Source organism: Schistocerca americana, chromosome 4 (assembly GCF_021461395.2).
Source record: "Schistocerca americana isolate TAMUIC-IGC-003095 chromosome 4, iqSchAmer2.1, whole genome shotgun sequence".
Taxonomy (NCBI): domain Eukaryota; kingdom Metazoa; phylum Arthropoda; class Insecta; order Orthoptera; family Acrididae; genus Schistocerca; species Schistocerca americana.
The window spans coordinates 442526847-442549396 of record NC_060122.1 but is presented as its reverse complement, the minus strand read 5'-3'; the positions used below and the strand labels follow the sequence as shown (position 1 = coordinate 442549396).

General features: G+C 38.5%; 1 protein-coding gene across 1 annotated transcript in view; it reads left to right on the top strand.

The window, feature by feature from the left end:
- Window positions 1-22266, top strand: part of LOC124612744 (ATP synthase mitochondrial F1 complex assembly factor 2) — a 37156-nt gene extending 14890 nt beyond the window's left edge. Inside the window, exons 3-6 of the mRNA XM_047141127.1 lie at window positions 4141-4251; window positions 10062-10239; window positions 21598-21713; window positions 21865-22266. Of these exons, the coding sequence (XP_046997083.1) occupies window positions 4141-4251; window positions 10062-10239; window positions 21598-21713; window positions 21865-21996 (537 nt within the window). The 3' untranslated portion in view covers window positions 21997-22266. The remainder of the gene's footprint in view (window positions 1-4140; window positions 4252-10061; window positions 10240-21597; window positions 21714-21864) is intronic.
- The last annotated feature ends 284 nt before the right edge of the window (window positions 22267-22550 follow it).

The following is a 22550-nucleotide window of genomic DNA, read 5'->3' as shown; positions in this document are numbered from 1 at the left end:
TACTGCTTGTTATGACCATTGTATTGTCAGATTTCAAGACATCATTGAAATATTCAGTCAACGGTCAATGTCTGCGTTATGGCTACATGGTATCTAGCATCTCAGAAACCACAGTTGATTAACTTGTTCAGTGCTACTAGTTCTAAAGATTAAATATCACACTCCAGATCAGATTGTATATCATTCTTGTTTTGTTCAATTTATATCAGAGGGATTGTACAAGGGTGGTACAGGAAATCATTCTCAGTTGGACTTTCCTGGCATTCATATTTAGTGATTTATACGGACAAAGAAAAACCTTCATCTGGATTCGGATTTGAGCCCTGCCTCTGCACCTACATACATACTCGATAAGCCACCAAATGGTGTATGGCGGGTGGTGTTTTGTACCAGTACTAGTCATTTCTTTACCTGTTCCATTTGCAAATAGAGCAAGGGAAAAAGACTATCTATATGCCTCCCTACAAGCCCTAGTTTTTTGTATCATATCTTCATGGTTCTTAATTAAATTTTCATTGGTGGCAGTAGAATTGCTCTGCAGTCAGCTTCAAATGCTGGTTCTCTAAATTTTCTCAGTAGTGTTCCATAAAAAGAATGTCTTTTCCCACCAGAGATACCCAAAATCAGTTTGTGAAGCATCTTGGTAATAATGTACCAGTAACAAATGTAGCAGTCCACCTCCAAATTGATTTATGTCTTCCTTGAAGACCTGGTGGGAATCCCAAATGCTCAAGCAATACTCAGGAATGGGCTACACTAGTGTTCTATACATGGTCTCCTTCACATATGACTCACATTTTCCTAAAGTCTCTTGATAAATCATAGTTGACCATTTTCCTTCCCTGCTACCATTCCCAAGTGTTTGCTTTATTTCACATTGTTTTACAGTGTTACACCTAGCTATTAAATCAATCTGACTTTGTCAAGTAGCACACTACTACTGTATTCGAACATTACAATATTGATTTTCCTACTCCTCTGCGTTGATTCAAATTGTTCCACATTAGAGCAAGCTGCCATTCATCACACCAACTAGAAATTTTGTCTTAGTCATTCTGTGTCGTCCTACAGTCACTCAATAATGACTCCTTCCTGTACACCAAAGCATCAGCAGCACAGTCACAGATTCCTGCACACCCCATCCATCAGATTGCTTATGTATATAGAGTTTGAGTAGTCCTACCACACTTCCCTGGGGTACATCTGATGAAATCCTTGTCTCTGATGGACACTTGCTGTTGAGGACAATGTACTGGATTCTGTTATTTAAGAATTCTTTGAGCCACTAGTATGTCTGAAAAACCTGTTCCCTATACTTGGACCTTTGTGGGGCACTGTGTCAAATGCTTTCTGGAAATCTAGGAATCTGGAATCTGCTGTTGCCCTTCATCCATGCTTCACAGGATATAGTGTGAGATAAGGCAAAGCTGAGTTTTGCATGATCAAAGCATTCTAAATCTGCACAGGTTTGTGGACAGAACCTTTTCCATCTCAAGGAAATGCATTATTTTCAAAATGAGAATATCATTGAAAATCTTGTAGCTAACCATTGTTACAGATATTGGTCTGTAATTTTGTGGGTCCGTTCTTTTACTCTTCTTATATATAGGAGCACCTGTGCTTTTTACCAGTCGCATGGGACTTTATACGGGCAGAAGATTCACCATAAATGCAAGCCAATTAAGGGGCCAAAGCCATAGAGTACTCTCTGTAAAATCAAATTGCTGTTCCATTCTGACCTGGTGACTCACTTGTTTTCAACCCTTTCAGTTACTTCTCTACTTCAGGGATGCCCATTACTACATCCTTCTTACAGCAGTCTGTACAACGGTCAAACAGTGGTATATTCGTATGGTTCTCCTGCATGAATTATTTCTTAAACATAAAATTAGAACTTTGGCTTTCCGTTTACTGTCTTCTATTACCACACCAGCCTGATAAATAAGTGATTAGGTAGAAGCCTTCATCCAACTTAATGATTTTACAGGGGACCAGAATTTTCTTCGATTCTTGGAAAGATTTTTTGCTAAGATACAATGGTAGTGGTTGTGTATGCTTTGCATGTCGATCTTAATGCATGTCTAATGCCCTACCCCTGTGCTACCTCTCTCAGTATTTTCTTTACATACAGAAACAGTTGTGTATGTGATATAATAATGAAATATGACTTTGTATAATGCATGTTGTATTTATGTCTTTTAAATTATATTGATGGATACCTTACCCCACTTGCCTTTGTCCACTTTGTGCAGATACACTGAAGACAAAGCAGTTGTGCGTCTCAGAACACTTAACTAACTTCGATGGATCATTTTGGTGGTGTATAATTATACAACATGGTGTAGTGGTTAACTCACATCATTCACATTAAGGAATAATAGAGTTAATGTCACCACCTAGCCATTCTGTTCTTCTGAAAGGAAAGCAGTGTATAAAGTTAGCATACTGTGCTTGCACTTATGTTCATTCAATTGCTTACCTTGACATTAAACGGAGCCTGATAAGTGGGACACTTTGAGACTTTTGGCCTCATTAGAACTACTGACAGCCTTGGGGAGAACCAGTCCTGACAAAACTCTACCATCTGGTGAACAAGATGTATGAGACAGGCGAAATACCTTCAGACTTCAAGAAGAATATAATAATTCCAATCTCAAAGAAAGCTGGTGTTGACAGATGTGAAAATTACCGAACTATCAGTCTAATAAGTCACAGCTGCAAAATACTAATGCGAATTCTTCACAGACGAATGGAAAAACTGATAGAAGCCGACCTCGGGGAAGAACAGTTTGGATTCCGTAGAAATGTTGGAACACGTGAGGCAATACTGACCCTACGACTTATCTTAGAAGAAAGATTAAGGAAAGGCAAACCTACGTTTCTAGCATTTGTAGACTTAGAGAAGGCTTTTGACAATGTTGATTGGAATACTCTCTTTCAAATTCTGAAGGTGGCAGGGGTAAAATACAGAGAGCGAAAGGCTATTTACGATTTGTACCGAAAGCAGATGGCAGTTATAAGAGCTGAAGGGTATGAAAAGGAAGCAGTGGTTGGGAAGGGAGTGAGACAGGGTTGTAGCCTATCCCCGATGTTATTCAATCTGTATATTGAGCAAGCAATAGAGGAAACAATAGACAAGTTCAGAATAGGTATTAAAATCCATGGAGAAGAAATAAAAACTTTGAGGTTCGCCGATGACATTGTAATTCTCTCAGAGACAGCAAAGGACTTGGAAGAGCAATTGAACGCAATGGACAGTATCTTGAAAGGAGGGTATAAGATGAACATCAACAAAAGCAAAACGAGGATAATGGAATGTAGTCGAATTAAGTCGGGTGATGCTGAGGGAATTAGATTAGGAAATGAGTTTTGCTATTTGGGGAGCAAAATAACTGATGATGGTCAAAGTAGAGAGGATATAAAATGTAGACTGGCAATGGCAAGGAAAGCGTTTCGGAAGAAGAAAAATTTGTTAACATCGAGTATAGATTATGGATTTAAGCGTCAGGAAGTCATTTCTGAAAGTATTTGTATGGAGTGTAGCTATGTATGGAAGTGAAACGTGGATGATAAATAGTTTAGACAAGAAGAGAACAGAAACTTTCGAAATGTGTTGCTACAGAAGAATGCTGAAGATTAAATGGGTAGGTCACATAACTAATGAGGAGGTATTGAATAGAATTGGGGAGAAGAGGAGCTTGTGGCACAACTTGACTAGAAGAAGGGATCGGTTGGTAGGACATGTTCTGAGACATCGAGGGATCACCAATTTAGTATTGGAGGGCAGCATGGAGGGTAAAAATTGTAGAGGGAGACCAAGAGATGAATACACTAAGCAGATTCAGAAGGATGTAGGCTGCAGTAGGTAGAGGGAGATGAAGAAGCTTGCACAGGATAGAGAAGCATGGAGAGCTGCATCAAACCAGTCTCAGGACTGAAGACCACAACAGTGTATATTTGTTTGGGGTGTTGAGAATATCTGTTTAATTTGTAAGGATAAGTAATTTGGATCCCATTTCTTCTGATGTGTGTTACCTTTACACTTCATAGAAATGAAAGTTTGTGTTTTTGTTATTCATTAGTAATAAAAATTCTCTGAATTACTGGTTTTGATACTGGCAGTATATTATTATTTTTCAGTCAGGTCTCTGCAGCACAGCAATAGACAATCCAGGAAACATCACAAAATATGACTTAGTCCAAAGGATAATTAATTTTTTGGATACAGATACTGTGCTGTGTTTCTCAAGTGTAAGTAAATGTCCTTTGGTTTCTTTCTTTATTTCTTTGTATATTTTTGACATTATAATTCTGCTCAGAAACAAAATTAAAAACGTGTTTTATTATTCACTACATCTGCAGATTCTGTTATTACGGATAATGGAAACATGGTTAATGATATAAGTATAATGCTCGTTGATAAACTATGGAAAGACAAATAGAATATAGCGTTCAACAGCAGTCCATTTTTAATACAGCCTGCAGAATTAACTTCTGACATCTCTGTTAATTTATTCTTTGATTAGTTCCAAGTTACTAAAATGTCTCTTTTCTTAACCATCTATGGCAAATGCCAAACTGGTTCTTTTGAGTGGCCTTAGAGCATTTTGTTTCCTATCCTCTGCTAATACAAGCATAGGCATTGTCTCTAATGAACTTTTTATTGACATGATGTTAAACCCAAATATACCGTCCTTACTTCCTTCCTTATTAAAATATTTTCCCTGTAATAGGATCTGTGAAACATGGATGAACGATTTCACTACACTAAGTAATTGTGAAGTACCTTCATTGGATGTAGATTGCATTACACTTTTCAGTATTTTAGTTCCAAAATTGATTCAAAAATATTTAGTTTCTGTAGTATGGTCATCTGTAGATACTGATGGCGATATAGCCTTAACCTTCAAAGTACAATTTTTATGATTGTAGATTCTGTGCTCCAAATGAAAAATTACCATTGTTACCACCCCACTAGTGGTATCTAACAGCCAACTCAATTACGAATTCAAATCAGCTGCACTGGATTGGCCACTTGAAAACACATCGCTGTAGCCATTGTACCACGTTAACATGAAGATTCAAGAAATTGTAAGAATAACCTTTTACTTACTGCATAAGAATGTTCCATCTGTAGTTACAGAACATCTCTGTGACACTATTTTGTTGTAAATTAAGCCGAGAAGAAATTATCTTTACATCCTCGAGAAACAGAGAGGTGTTTTGGGGGGGGGGGGGGGGGGGGGATGTTAAGAAGTGGACGAGAATCAACCATATCTACTACACTCCACAAGTCACCATATAGTGTTTGCTTATGGGTATTTCTTGCACCTAATTTCTTTTCTCATTTTCTGTTTCCATTCGTAGAAAAATGTGCAGGAGCTTGGGTGACGGTAATCCTGCATGTGAAAAAAGACTTCTCTGCTTTTACTGCCATTGTCACTCTGAGAGATTATTGATATGTACACTCAGAATTTCAACAATAAACCTGTCTGATAAAAATGTTTCTCTAGTAGCAGCTTTCAATAGCATTGAAAGAGCATCTTCACTTTGCTCTCACCAGCGCTCAACAGACCTGTTGCAAGGTGCACTGCTCTTCTTTAGATAATCTGTATCTGCTGTATTAATGCACAGACTGCCAAGCAGTGGTCAAAACTTAATTGAGCAAGCCATTTGTAAGCTTGCCTTAAAATTTTTGAAGTGCATTTTAATCTGGCATCTGCTTTTCATAACACTAGTTTTATCTGGTCATTGTACTTAAAAATATTTTCATTGTAACAGTTTTCAGTGATTGGTCACCTTTCATGAAGACAAAAAATTATTAATAGTGATATTACCTGTTGCTGAGCTACACTACAGGCTGTCCTCTTGACAAACCCTCTTGGCAGCACCCACTGTGTAACATCAGATCTGCTGAACACAGAGTGTATGTTCACTTGCTTAGTTAGATAAAGCCAAAGCAAAGTATATCTATGATTAGTTTGCTACCATCTTAAACATTAGCTGATATTGGCAAGTGTCTTTTACTATCACAGTGTTTAGTAAAATTATGTTCTTGCACAGTATGTATGTGTGAGATTTAAAACTTTCCTGGCATATACATTATGTCATGAAATTTTGGGCATAACTCTGGTTATAAGTAACTTCCTGCCACAACATTTTCTCGCATAGTTTTCTAGCCAACTTCAGCTGTACACTGAGCTCTCCGATTTAAAACATTCATTATGAGCTGTAAGTGAATGTTGGTGTGCAAGCATTACTTCAGTGCACCTGTTTGTACAGTAAATCTGTGAATAGCTTCCACACCCAAACCTCCAGATCAGTACCAAACATTGTATGTCAATAGAGTATCTACCAAAACTCCAATTTAGTCTATACTATGTGTTGTCATCCAGAAGAATGGGTATAAACATTAATTGAAAGTAACACCAGAATTATAGAACACAGGAAAGACATTTCTGTGAGGAATTAATATGCGTGACTTACGTGGGTGAGTTGGTAGAGCATAAGAATGTTGTACCAAAGATTCCGCATTCAAACCCTACTGATGACAATTTTTTTAACTGTTTACACTTGGTACTGTTATATGGAAGGACATTTTCATGACATGTAAAAAGACTTTTTAAAGTTTGTAGAAATGTTCTTTTGGCAGTCTGCTTTCGCTTCGTTAGCTGAAAGTAGCAAACCTATAGAGTACATTTGTGTAGATAGGTGTGGTGTTCTGTTGGACGTGTGCAAAAGAACAGACACCACTCGTGATGAAGCAGCTAGTGCATTTGTAGTTTCACAGAATAAACAAACCATGGTACAATAGAATAAAGAAACAATTGCATCACATGTGTGGAAGTAGTAGTAGTAGTAGTAGTAGTTATTATTATTATTATTATTATTATTAGCAATTATTATGTGTGTACAACAACCGAGATAACTAAAGGTGAGAGAAAGTGTGCTGCATATTCCTACTGGACATAATTGATCAGTGGAATGTGTTGAACATCACAGAAGAGGAAACATTAGATGTCGATGAGTGCACACCTGGGTTCTCTAGCAATGTAGGTGATGAGATACCACAGAAGGAGAAAAGGGCAATGTTCCGCTAAAAAAAAAAAAAAAAAAAAAAAAAACACGAGAAAGTCTAAATGCTCAGATACTGACTTAATGCCAGAAAGCAGCCAAAACCAATGCAAACATTTAGCACATCGCACAATGTCTGCAATGAAAAACAGATTTTGTGCTAATGTCTTGCATGGTGTATGTTGTATGAATGTAAATGGCAGTGGGTAAGTGGGAAGTTAATATCGTCGAAGCAGAAGTACAAGCATATTACAATGCATGGGATGGAGATCTTCAAACACCGCCTCCAGAAAGGTTGATTTGTTAATGATGTAGACATCAAATTGTGGGTGAAAACAAAAGTGATATAGTTAAATTTCCCAAGAATTGATACCAGTGTTAGTTGAGTCTTGCACTGGAAGCATAAGTCAAATCTTTTGTTACAGTGAAAATGTACCACAACAGAAATTACATCTAGAATACAGTAGAGGACTGGCAACAAGCAGCTTGTGTACTCACGACAGCCTACATAGACGCAAATATAAAAAATGCCAACAATAGTGGATTCAACAAGGAGATGTCTGTGGGCTGCACTCTTCCAACTAGAGGTTCTAAAAATATTGTAAGGGTTGTACAGTACACATTATTCCATTGTTCCTCCAAAGCTGTTTGTTGTCCTTCAAGAGCCTCGTTCTTTGAGTACTCATACACATCAGTCCATGTTCCTAGCACCAGATTTAATCATCCACCCTCACTCCTCTGGCAAAATGACCAAAGAACTGTTCAGGACATTTCTACCAGAAGCGGTAGCGGAACAAATCATTGGAGAGAAACTTATGCCAATACTGGATTCTTACGGGGCCCACAAAGACACTAGTGTTCTTCATGACCTGCATGTACAAAATAACCTGCCTCATGACAAAATCACAATTCACATAATTCCAGCAAACACAACCTCCATTTGTCTACCCCTTGCTCTTCATTTGTTTAGAATGTACAAGCATCTGATTCGTAAAATGCCCGACGCTGCTTGAGATTGTTAAGAAGAGACCAGCGCAACAACAGAATAGTCTTCTTAAGTTGCAGTCCCTCATATACAATCATTTCTGTTCTCCATGCTTCTGTAATTCTCACCATCATGGTTGGATAATGACTGAACTCGTTGATGGACCCAGACCCTGTGAAACTTCAACAAAGCTCTGTTTCAAACACAAGCTTTCATTCTGCAATCTACAGGGTGGATGCACAAGCTTTGTGTATGAAAGTAATTTGCTTCACACACTTCATCATATGCAACCATTATTGCAAAGTCTTCATTCCTGAATGAATGACACTGTGTGTGTGTCTGTGGGGGGAGGGGGGGGGGTGTTATTGTTTGCATTAATTTTTTAACATTGTGTAGTTATTATTAACCTTATTATTTTGTTTATTATTATTAATATTTTATTATTATTATTGTTACTACAAGTACTACTCCCACACGTGTGATGCAATTGTTTCTTAATTTTTCTGTTCTAATTGTATATTCTGTGAAACTACAAGTGTAGTCTATAGATTTACTACTTTGAAAGAAATAAAGTGAATGGAAACTGCCAAGAGGACATTGCTGTAAACTCCAAAAAGCCCTTTTACATGCCATAAACATGTTGTCCCATACAACACTTTCGCACATAATACAGTAAAACAAACGTCATCATTGGGGTTTGAACCCAGGACCATTGGTCAGACGACCTAATGCTCTACCAACTCATCCATGGAAGCCATATGTATTAATTACTCACAGATATGCCTTTCCTGTGCTCTGTTGTTACTTTGAATTAAAGTTTGCACACTGGGCGATAGCACATACCTGTAATACAAACTAAATCAGAATTTTGGTTAATACTCTATCAACATACAACTTTTGGTACTGTACTTAGTGTCTGACATTGGAGATTTGGGTGTCAGCATCCTCTATGGTGTGAGCTTGGTTTATCAGTGTAACAACAGTAATGAAGGTAATGACTCTGTGTCGTCATTCTTGTTGTGTGGTTTTATTAAATGAAGAAAATTGATTTGATATTCATAAAGTGAGCTTCCACCAATGAGGGTGCTCAGAACAATGCATAAATTTACAGCAGAAGTGTGTGTATTGTAACACATGCACCAATGGGGTCTTGAGTAGGTGAGCTCCATGTTCTTTCACCTGTATGTCGAAGACTGTGCTGAAATATTGTGACAGGAAGTTACCAACATCCGACAGATCAAGTAAAATTTCATAGTAAAATTTATGTATCAGTGCAGTGGAGTTTCTCCTTGAAAAGCTTCTCCCTGCTGCTGCTGCTGCTGCTGCTGCTGCTGCTGCTGCTGATGATGATGATGATAATGATGACCTTTGTATGTAATCTGTATAGAATACTGGCAGCATAGAAGTGTACAAGACAGTCATCTTTAAGAGAGCAGAGGGTGAAGAAACTGCAGAGCCAAAAAGTTGAACTCCATTTGTCTCATCAACACAGTGGCCGGGTGTCTTTCTCTTCCTGCTCCTTCTCTCCGTCCACCCTTCCCCTCTCTCTGCCTCCCACCCACCTGCCCTCCGCCTTCGCCCACCCTCACCCTCTCTCTGCTGCACGTGCGCCTGCCCACCCTCCTTACAACCACCAGCCCCCCTCCTTTCTCCACCTCCTGCCCACCAGCCCTCCTCCTTTCTCTTCCTCCTACCCTCCTCCCCCCCTCTCTGCCTCCCACTCTCCCCCACTCTCTCTGCCTCATGCCCGGCCTCTCTCTCCCCTCTCTTTCTCCTCCTGAATCCCATAATTCACTTCTTTCATGTTTAGAGTCATATGATACAACTTCCATGCTGTCATCAGAAGGGATGTGGTGATTAGTGCACTTACGAGAAATTACTGTAGGTTGGCACATATATAAATACAAGGAACAAAATCTTTTCAGAAGAAAGTTTATAAATAAATGTTAAAGTAAAAAAAAAGCATGATGTTGTGACTGTAAATAGTAATGCTAACTTTCAGGAAGAAGAACTATGTGCATTGCAAGAACGAGAATGGGGACCAATCCTGAAGTGGTTTCGTCAGCGTTACGATGTTGATGTAGAAGAATCAAAGGATATAACTGGCCCCACAGTTAGCCTCAAATCAAAACAAAAAATTATCTCTCATCTTCTGTCGTACAATATGTGGGCTGTACATGGTATGTGCGAGAAGTGTTAATGTAAATTTAATATAGAAATAGTTTATTCTCTTGCTAACAAGCAACTAGTGGTTATTTGTTGTTGTTCTATCATATGAATGTTGATTTTGTAACTTCTGAGTCACACTGAAGTGGTTTCAGTTTGACTTTTTGGAACTCATTATTCATGTACATTCTCCTTCTTTGTTTTGACAAACAGTGTTAATACATGTAGGGCAGATACTGAGTTTCATTTCTCCAGAATTATTACTTTTGATCCGTAGTAGTTATCTAATATGAGCAGTAAAGAAAACTTTTAAAAGACATTTTGAGTGACGCGAAGATTTGTGGGTTAATGATTTTCAGAAGGCTCCAGTACCAGAATAACAGTTAAAATAGTATCATCTCATACTGTTCCTTTATTCTTGTTCAAAAATGTAAAATTTTGCACTTAAAAAAAAAGTATCCTATGACTATAATATCAATGAGTTACTGTTGGAATCAGCCAGCTCATACAAACATAGTCCACGCAGAATGCCATGGCCAGCAGATGCACAGACGGAAGGACACGCGTCAGGAGATCAGTAGTGTAGCGGCTGCGGGCAGATGCTGTAGGGAAAATGCCGAGCACTGGAGGGAAAGTGCCGTTCTAAACTAAAGCCTACAGACACATTTTTGGTAAATATTAAGTGGGGGCCCTTCACACCTACACTTGCATAGTGACCATTCAAAAAAATCTGTCAGCTCTTCTTTGGTTAGTATCTACAAAGAATTCTGCCGAAAACGCAGCAGTTTATTTTTGCCTGGTTTGTTAACCATTTGTAACTTTCAGGGAAGTGTCACAAGTGGGGAATTTTGAGTAAAACCTACACATTTCTCTTGTTGCCATGTTAGAATCTGCTTCTTTTGCCAAAACTCAGTGGAGTTTACACATCCTCACCTCATGAGCATGTTGTGTAGACTCAGTTGTCAGAGAACTCTGAAACAGTGGTTTATCAAGTGAGGAACTGAGGGAAATTAAGGTCAGCATCTTATGGAAAAATAAATGTGTAATGACTTCACTTTTGGTGTTCAAAACCCATAGCATTTCTCATTTTGCCAACTATTGATGCCCCTTAAAAATTTTCACCAAAAAAGTCCGTGGTTATTGGAATAACATGGTAAATAAAGTTTTTCATAATAACCATACGGCAAAATACTCCTGTGTGTGTGTGTTATCATTTGCCAAAATCTCATTCCAATATCTCAAACTGTTTATGAAATATGAGGAATGTCGTGAATATTTCACTCTTGCTTTATCACGGGTGCAGTGTGATTGCAAATGAGTACACTATGTCAGATCAATTTTATCAAGATTGTTGATAGATAGAGACCCCAAGTCTAAAGAAAAATTCAATATGTTAACTATATTTCATACACAACAACGCATTATATAATATTCACCAAATGCAAAATCATAGCGCCCCTGTTTTTCATTGCAAACTTTCTCAAATTTTGCACAGTGTCTTACTTCCTCATAAACATCACAATAACTATGACCATTAACGAAATGGTGGGCATATCAGAATGAAACTTCCATATAAAGCAACAAGTAAAGCGCAAATGATTTATTTTGCTGAATAGTTTCTGTAAAATCGTTTGAGAAAGATTACAGGATGTGCGCGTTGATTCTGTTGTCACTGACCGGCCCAAAGATGGAAAACGCTTGCCGGCCTCCTCTTCTGAACAAACAAATGAACTTGCCCAGTGCTTTGCATGAAAACTGGTCACTATGCATTAGCCACTGTATCCTGTGTGACCTGTGCCTGTGTGTAATACTTTGTAGAGACATGAACTGGATTGATCACATAGGTTCACTCGTGGGTAAAGCCGGTGGTAGACTTCAGTTTATTTATACTGGGGGAGTGGAATCATCTACAAAGGAGATTGCTTACAAATCACTCGTGCAACCGTTTCTAGAACATTGGTGAAGTGTGTGGGATCTGTACCAGATAGGACTAACAATGGACACTGAACGTGTACAGAAAAGGGCAGCATGAATGTCACTGGTTTATTTAATCCAGGGGACAGTGTCACAGAGATACTGAAAGAACCAAACTGGAAGATTCTTGAAGATAGACGTAAACTATGCTGAGAAAGTCTATTAACAAAGTTTCAAGAGCTGGCTTTAAATGATTACTCTAGAAATGTACTACAACCCTCTATGCATTGCTCACGTAGTGATTCTGAGGGTAAGATAAGAATTATTACTGCATGCACATAGGCATTCAAACAATCATTCTTCCCTCGCTCCTTACGTGAATGGAATAGAAAGAAACCCTAATAAATGGTACAATGGTACATACCCTCTGGCATGCACCTCTTGGTGATTTGCAGAGTATTGAAGTAGATGTAGATGTAAATATCATTTCAATGATTGGGGGGCGGAAAAAAAAGTGGTTATGCTACATCTGTCAACTTACAACCAAGTCATTATCTTTCGACTTAAGTTAGCCCCCAGGCTATGCTACCGATCAGTCTGTTACAATAAACTTCATTCACAAAACAGAAAAATAATGTTTAATAAATACTGAAATTAACTTTCTCAGTGTTCTGTGGTATTGCCAGAAACATATATGCATGATGTTATGTATTGTGCTGGGACAGAATGATTTCACATGTTTTGGTGATGTAATCTTTTAGGGTTTGTTTCACTCTATTGAAACAGCACGAGACAAATAAAATATGGGGAAAGGAACACACAAACACTAGTACCACTCTGTATGTAATGTGTCTCTTGTGTATCTGTGCAGACAGTCGAGTACTTTGTACAGCATGTTCAGGAGGTGGCAGCAAACATCATCTGTCAGCCCAGAGACAATAGCAGAGTGCTGGAGCCAGAGACCATAATGCACCAGCTGGCCACTAGGAAAATGACTGACAGCTATATGTTACTCATTGATGACTATTGAGGAATAATGGTGGTGTTGTCATAATTTTGACTACGAAATGATTGAGCTGTGATTTCATGCCCGAGGAAAGTGCAGTTACTGTTCGGGAGCAGTGAGAGACAAGAGGAACTAATTTGTATGTAGAGGATCAGAAGGATCAGACATTTAGTTCCTATTTGTTTGCTAACTTGAGATGATGCAGTTCGCTATCGATATTAATTAATCAAATGGCACATAGATTTATTGTGTAGGTGGGAAGTTTCTGCCATTTTAGAAGTATGACAGAAAGTGTCTCTACTTCAGTGAAAGATTGCAGTAACAAGTATAGGACTAGACATCAAAGATTGGAAATAATTTTATTGTACTCCTTGATTTATTTTGTGGGATTATTGTAGTGACACATTTTTCAATTGGCTGAGAGTGGCTTTGTTTTGTATGTGTAATGCAGTTACAAGTTTCGTGAGGATTATGAATTGTGGATCGAAGAAGTATTGTTTGACTTCACTGATCAAACTAAAGCTATTTGAGTGTGGTTTTGGTTATGGTGTATTTGTAGCATGCCTATAAAGTAGGTGCTATGATTAATTGTAAAAGTTCACAAAGGTATTCTCTCAGCCTTAGAGTGACAGCCGTGATGTAATGGATGGATCTGTTATTTGGGGTGATATGTGAGCAGGATTCTGTGGACATTGAATTACTTTATTGTCAAGTGGACGTCTCGATTTTTGTAGAGATTTGAAGATTGTTACTGTGTGTGTGTGTGTGTGTGTGTGTGTGTGTGTGTGTGTGTATTTGTTTGTTTACCACTGCAACCATTATTTCTGTAGTTAATAGTGATGAGTGACATTTTCACTGAGGTTATGTTAGTGGGATCCTGGAACACTAACGCCTGAAGCGACTGGGAATTTTGCAATATATGTTGTAAATTGCATTAAAAATTGGTGGTAGCACCTAGGAGTGTCTTTTTTCCCCCTCCACATTACTTCATTTCGCTTAGAGTGGGGATTTAGATCTGTTTGTCTCTTGATCACTTGTTGGCATTTGTCTCTGTGCATAGTTAGTAAAGAGAAGGAACTAAATTTTTACTTTGTTTAAAAGTCAAAAAAATGCATTTCATTCAGCTTCTTTCTATCTATAGCCCTACACTTTGTTGTACACCTGTTATGCTGTAATCTCTGTTAGCAGTTTCAACTGATGACAATGTAATAATAAAAATGGAGTGACCCGAGGTTAAAATATATAACAAAAAAATTGCATGTTGGACACTGAGTCACCCTATGGTGATAGACATAGTCATTCTGTGATTTAAATTCTTTCTTGTATTATATGCTGTGAGAGTAATGTTTGTATGAAGTCACTTATCCTGTTCTGGGATTGGCTGACAGAAGCAGACTGAGCAGGTACAAAGTTGATTTACACATTTGTGAAGCGAAGTGCCATATTTAGTGGTTTTTGTGTGCTGAAAAACTGCAGTTTGTATGATGCTTCACAATGAAGATCTCTCCAAAACATCTCATTTTTGTTACTGTTTGCCATGAAAAATGTCAAGAAATGTGATGTCAGCAAATATGTGTGTTACTTGAATGGTTTGTTGGAAGTATGGTATTTTCATCTGTTGTCACATACAGTTAGGAACAGAAAAAAATCATTTAAACGATAACTCGACGAATAACGCGAATTTGGTAGTTTTAAGGAAGTAATGTGAATTCAGCGGTTTTTAAGAAAGTAATGCAAAATTGGCATTTCTGAAAAACATTTCTCTGTGACCTCATAGAAGTGTCGTAAATTTAATGATGGCAGTTTGATGTAGGAAACGGCCAAAGTTGCAAAATTCAGTTACTTTTGTTTAATTGATGACCGGTTTCATGTATCAGAAGATTCATTATTGCCATTCTGTAAGAAATTTCAATCATTTAATATAAATATTTAAGTCGGTGAGAAAAATTGTCGAGTGTCAAAAATATGAGGTTCATTCAAATGAAACCTGGTCAGTGTGTCTACCTTTGCCTTACACGTAGGGTGGCACCCGTGGTGCGGTTATGGTGGCGCCATCTATTGGTAGAGAAACTGACACGTGCACAATATTTGGTGTTGCATGTTGCCAGTGTAGTTTCACGCTGAAGAGAATGTGGTCACCCAAGTTATTGTCCACTACCGAACGTACAGGTGAGTAAGCAGGAACAACGAGGAGTGATTTGATTTTTGGCAGTGGAGGAAGTTGGAGGCCGTGAAATGTATCAATGGATGAAGGCTGTGTACAGTGAGTACAGTCTCAGTTCTTAAAGTGTTGGGTGCAAAAAGATTCCCTGAGGGGTGCAAGTCACTAGAAGACAATGCTCGTTGTGGACAGGCTCATTGTGTCATCACACCAGAAATGGTTGTGGAAGTGAATGCTTTAGTCTTGGACAACAGCAGAATCACCATGGATGAGATCCATCGGTTATTGGCTATTAGCGTGAGCACCACCCACACCATAATGCATCAACACTTGAACTTTCGAAAAATCTGTGCGCAGTGAGTTCCCCACAAACTGACTGCTGAACAGCGCAAACTTGATTGGCGCTGTCTTTGAGTCATCTGCAATGTTACCATGAGGAGGAATACAGTTTGTCGCGTATTGTCACAGGTGACGAAACATGGTGTCACCATTTTGAATCGGAAAGCAAGCATCAGAGCAAGCAGTGGAAACATGCGACTTCACCACCTCCAAAGAAATCAAAGGCCATGCACACCAGTTCTGGTAAGGTCATGATGTCCTCCTTTTTTTTTTTTTACCACAAGGGCCCACTGCTTGTCGAGTTTCTGGAACAGGGAACCACCATCAATGCCCAGAGTTATCAAGCTACTTTACAGACCCTTAGACGAACCATCAAATCGAAATGCCAAGGCATGTTGTCCAATGGCGTTATCCTCCTGCATTATAATGCCCACCCACACATGGCCAATGGGGTGAAGATCACATTGCAGCAGTTTCGGTGGAACACCCACCGTACAGTCCCAACCTTTCACTATGTGACTTTCATGTGTTTGGACCTCTAAATAAGCTATTCATGGACATCAATTTGCAATGGATGATGAAGTGTGTGACTGGATCCAGGCCTGGGCTTGACAGCAGCCTACTAGCTTCTTCAAGGATGGAATCGACCAGCTAGTGTTGCAATGGTATAAATGTGCCACCAGTTTTGGTGACTTTGTGGGAATATGTACTGTGTATAACTACTTTTTTGAGTTGATAAAATTGTTACCGTTACTTTACACTAGTGATTGGGTTTCGTTTGAATGCCCCTTATAGATTGTGGACCTGAAAAAGGAGAGTTCTGTATATTTTTTAATCTGCTGATACATCATTAATAAATAATTTTTTTCTGCAGTATTTAAAATATATGTATCATTCCACACCATTCTGACCAAGCACAGCAATAGTATACAAATGTTAAAAATTGAAATAATAGTCTCTGTTGCAGATACTTTATTGATGACGTGTTTCACGCTTCTAGCGCATCTTCTGGTCATTCTTGAGCTGCGGAGACCAGCTTATGTGGTCACCAGAGCTCAAGATCGATATGAACATGTGCAAAACATTTCATCGATAAAATATCTGCAACAAATTGTTATTTTCATTTTTACCTTTGGTATTTGTTTTTAAATAATTATTTGTGTTACATTTTTTTGTTAAAATAATTTTTCTTTACACTTGTCTCGTGTTTGCCCCTCCCTGTCTTAGTAGTAGTTCCATTTTCAACATGTTGTTGTTGCTATGATGGTCTTTAGTCGTGAGACTGGTTTGATGCAGCTCTCCATTCTAGTCTACCCTGTGCAATCTGCTTTATCTCCCAGTATGTACTGCAGCCTTACATCCTTCTGAATCTGCTGAGTGTATTCATCTCTTGGTCTCCCTCTACGATTTTTACCCTCCATGCTGCCCTCCAATACTAAATTGGTGATCCCTTGATGCTTCAGAACATGTCCTGCCAACCGATCCCTTCATCTAATCAAGTTGTGCCACAAACTCCTCTTCTCCCCAATTCTATTCAATACCTTCTCATTAGTTATGTGATCTACCCATCTAATCTTCAGCATTCTTCTGTAGCACCACATTTTGAAAGCTTTTATTCTTTTCTTGTCCAAACTATTTATTGTCCATGTTTCACTTCCGTACATGGCTACACTCCATACAAATACTTTCAGAAACTACTTCCTGACTCTTAAATCTATACTCGATGTTAACAAATTTCTCTTCTCCTGAAACGCTTTTCTTGCCATTGCCAGTCTGCATTTTATATCCTCTCTACTTTGACCATCATCAGTTATTTTGCTCCCCAAATAGCAAAACTCCTTTACTACTTAAGTGTCTCATTTCCTAATCTAATTCCCTCAGCATCACCCAACTTAATTCGACTACATTCCATTATCCTCGTTTTGCTTTTGTTGATGTTCATCTTATATCCTCCTTTCAAGATACTGTCCATTGCGTTCAACTGCTCTCCCAAGTCCTTTGCTGTCTCCGAGAGAATTACAATGTCATCAGCGAACATTAAAGTTTTTATTTCTTCTCCATGGATTTTAATAATTACTCCGAATTTTTCTTTTGTTTCCTTTACTGCTTGCTCAATATAGAGATTGAATAACATCGGGGAGAGGCTACAACCCTGTCTCACTCCCTTCCCAACCACTGCTCCCCCTTCATGTCCCTCGACTCTTATAACTGCCATCTGCTTTGTGCACAAATTGTAAATAGCCATTTGCTCCCTGTATTTTACTCCTGCCACATTCAGAACTTGAAAGAGAACAAACCAGTCAGTATTGTCAAAAGCTTTCTCTAAGTCTACAAATGCTAGAAATGTAGATTTGCCTTTTCTTAATCTAGCTTCTAAGATAAGTCGTAGGGTCAGTATTGTCTCACATGTTCCAATATTTCTACGGAATCCAAATTTATCTTCCCCGAGGTTGGCTTCTACCAGTTTTTCCATTCATCTGTAAAGAATTCTCATTAGTATTTTACAGCTGTGACTTATTAAACTGATAGTTCAGTAGTTTTCACATGTCAACACCTGCTTTCTTTGGAATTGGAATTATTATATTCTTCTTGAAGTCTGAGGGTATTTCTCCTGTCTCATACATTTGGCCCACCAGATGGTAGAGTTTTGTCAGTACTGGCTCTCCCAAGGCTGTCAGTAATTCTAATGGAATGTTGTCTATTCCCGGGGCTTTGTTTCGACTTAGGTCTTTCAGTGCTCTGTCAAACTCTTCACGCAGTATCATATCTCCCATTTCATCTTCATCTACATCCTCTTCCATTTCCATAATATTGCCCTCCAGTACATTGCCCTTGTATAGACCCTCTATATACTCCTTCCACCGTTTTGCTTTCCCTTCTTTGCTTAGAACTGGGTTTCCATCTGAACTCTTGATATTCATACAAGTGGTTCTCTTTTCTTCAAAGGTCTCTTTAATTTTCCTGTAAGTGGTATCTATCTTACCCCTAGTGAGATAAGCCTGTACATCCTTACATTTGTCCTCTAGCCATCCCTGCTTAGCCATTTTGCACTTCCTGTCGATCTCATTTATGAGACGTTTGTATTCCTTTTTGCCTGTTTCATTTACTGCATTTGTATATTTTCTCTTTTCATCAATTAAATTCAGTATCTCTTCTGTTACCCAAGAACTTCTATTAGCCTCGTCTTTTTACCTACTTGATCCTCTGCTGCCTTCACTATTTCATCCCTCAAAGCTACCCATTCTTCTTCTACTGTATTTCTTCCTCCCATTCCTGTCAGTCGTTCTTATGCTCTCCCGGAAACTCTGTACAACCTCAGGTTCTGTCAGTTTATCCAGGTCCCATCTCCTTAAATTCCCACCTTTTTTCAGTTTCTTCAGTTTTAATCTACAGTTCATAACCAATAGATTGTGGTCAGAGTCCACATCTGCCCCTGGAAATGTCTTACAATTTAAAACCTGGGTCCTAAATCTCTGTCTTACCATTATATAATCGATCTGAAACCCGTCAGTATCTCCAGGCTTCTTCCATGTATACAACCTTCTTTTATGATTCTTGAACCAAGTGTTAGCTATGATTAAGTTATGCTCTGTGCAAAATTCTACCAGGCGGCTTCCTCTTTCATTTCTTAGCCCCAATCCATATTCACCTACCGCGTTTCCTTCTCTCCCTTTTCCTACTCTCGAATTCCAGTCACCCATTACTATTAAATTTTCATCTCCCTTCACTATCTGAATAATTTCTTTTATCTCATCATACATTTCATCAATTTCTTTGTCATCTGCAGAGCTAGTTGGCATATAAACTTGTACTGCTGTAGTAGGCGTGGGCTTCATGTCTATCTTGGCCACAATAAGGCGTTCACTATGCTGTTTGTAGTAGCTTACCTGCACACCTATTTTTCATTCATTATTAAACCTACTCCTGCATTACCCCTATTTGATTTTGTATTTATAACCCTGTATTCACCTGACCAGAAGTCTCGTTCCTTCTGCCACCGAACGTTACTAATTCCCACTATATCTAACTTTAACCTATCCATTTCCCTTTTTAAATTTTCTAGCCTACCTACCCGATTAAGGGATCTGACATTCCACACTCCGATCCGTAGAACACCAGTTTTCTTTCTCCTGGTAACAACATCCTCATGAGTAGTCCCCGCCTGGAGATCCGAATGGGGGACTGTTTTACCTCCGGAATATTTTACCCGAGAGAACGCCATCATCATTTATCCATACAGTAAAGCTGCATGCCCTCGGGAAAAATTACAGCTGTAGTTTCCCCTTGCTTTCAGCTGTTCGCAGTACCAGCACACAAAGGCCGTTTTGGTTAGTGTTACAAGGCCAGATCAGTCAATCATCCAGACTGTTGCCCCTGCAACTACTGTAAAGGCTGCCGCCCCTCTTCAGGAACCACGCGTTTGTCTGACCTCTGAACAGATATCCCTCCGTTGTGGTTGCACCTACAGTATTGCTATCTGTATCTCTGAGGCACGCAAGCCTCCCCACCAACAGCAAGGTCTATGGTTCATGGGGGAAGGGGGATTTTCAACATAGCATTGAAAAATGGTTAAATAAGACAAAAATAGATAACTGGTAATAGGAAAAGCATGCCAGAAAATAACACCAAAAAGTGCAAAACATAGCAGCGATTTTGGCCATAAAATAACACTGACTTTTTCCTGACCCTACATATAGTGCATCATGCCATTACATGGAAAATGAACTGTCATTTTAAAGGTTTATGCATACCTTAGCTAGAAGTCGAGATCCAATTTCAACGCTAAATAGCTATCCACTACCAATATTAATAAACTGCAGGCCTCTGATTTACGACATTTCCATGGGGAATACCCAAATATCTTTGACATTCTGTAAAACTAGTAGTTTCACATTGGGTGTTAAAAATTGCCAATTTCACATTATTTTTTGTGTTTCTGTTTATGCAAGACTCTCATGTCCCGTAAGTAGGTACTTTTTAGAGACAACTATGTGAAGGCAAATTTCAACCCAGACAGTACACAACCATTTTCTGGACTAGAATCTGGATCAGTGGCTTCAGGTTCTCAAGTGCAGGACTTTCTGATGCCTGGTGATCAACATAGAAGAGTGAAGAGAAGGCCAAAGTACCAATGCACAGCTCAGAAAAGCATTACCATGGCTTCTCCTTGAGATGATCAATCATGTTTTGAAACGGTATTATGTAGGGATAACAGACACCTCTCATTGCCGTTATAAGATGAGTAATTTGAGGGCTTTGTAATATAAGGACAGAATTCTCCAGCCTGTTGTCCAGCCCAACAGTCAACATTTTTGTAGTGGGGCCATCTTCCAAAATGATCATGCATGAGCACATGATGCATACCTCAGAAGCACCTCCCTCATGAAGCAGTTATGAACTAAACAGAATGATATGTGGTATCAATTGATACAAACCTAATTAAGTATTCTTGAAACAAGAAGAAATTGTTCAATGTGTGCTCACACACTTGATCACTTCAAGGAAGGCCACCTTGAAAGAGTGGGAAAGGATTGCTTAGCAATTTCTCAACCATCTTGTTGGCAGGATGCCAGGAAGTATCTGAGAATGTTAAAATGCATGAGAAGGAATAGCATGGTGTTTAATGTTACCCGCGTATGTGAACACATGCAAAACTTGAAAACTTGCACTTTAGAATAGTGTTGTTTAAAATAGCTGTGTCTTCCGTCAGTCAGATCTTTCCTGTCTGATATTGTAGATATTATCTTGCTTATGTGATGATGGAAGGTATTGTAACATCATAAAAATTACAGAAAATTTGGTCTTAGCCAGCCAAATTTTGAGGAATGTTGCACATAACTTAACAGAAGTTTAATTTAAGACTGGTTTTCATTTTCATGTGGCATTGTTTATCTGACTTCTAATTATTGGCTTTCCTTTATCATAATTTTTGTTTATGTACTGTTTTTGCAGGATTTGCTTTTGGTGTTGAAACAGTCAAGTCACTTATATTAACATTGTGCTGTGTTGACCGTTATATTTCTGTAGAGAAAGCTGTTTTACTATCAAGATTGGAAGAAGAATTTCAGGTATTATTACAATGTAAATTTTTTTGTATATTGTGTCTCGAAAAATTATAGAAATGTTTCATGTTACATTCATTTCTGCCTTCTATTTGGCATTATGTGTGTCCAGTTTGTAATTAATTATTAGTAATTATTTTATTTGATACCCCCCTAGACCGGTCACTGGGGAAGAGTGGAATGGGCGCATGACCTGAACCAACAACAAACACAGGCTCGATTAGCTGCTGCCGTGCTGTTCATTCATTTAAACTCTTCGAGTGCATTCATCAGTACAAAAGGACTTTGAATTTTGCATATAGTGATTACAGGCAGTTCACCTCTCTGAACTGTTTTTAGAGGTTTTCTTTTCTGTTTTTCCATGCTGAAGAAATTATTGTGTAAATTTAAATGCGTTAATTAAGTATTAAATTTTGTACTCAATTTGAAACTAATTTTTTTTGTCATGTATTTCACTGCTCCAATGCGTACTGCGTGGACACTGACTGTGATAAGTAATGCCGTCATGGCCATTATGCCATAATGAGTGAGAATAATTAAATAAATGAAGTGTATAATATTCCCTTGTATTACTTTCTACTTAACTATTCATGAAAAAGCAGAACCATTGTTGTCAGCAGGCACACACAAAGAAAGAACACTTGCTAGCTTTTGGAGTACTCAGTTTCAGAACTAGAGTACAAATACACACAAAAAATGCACTAATATGCACATTGTGGGCATTCATGTGAATGTGTTTTGTGTGTGCATTTCTACTCTAGCCCAAAAAGGGATTACTTCAAAAACTAACAAGTTTTTTTCTTTTTCTGAGTGCCTGTCAGCAACTCAAAGCCTCTCTGTTTT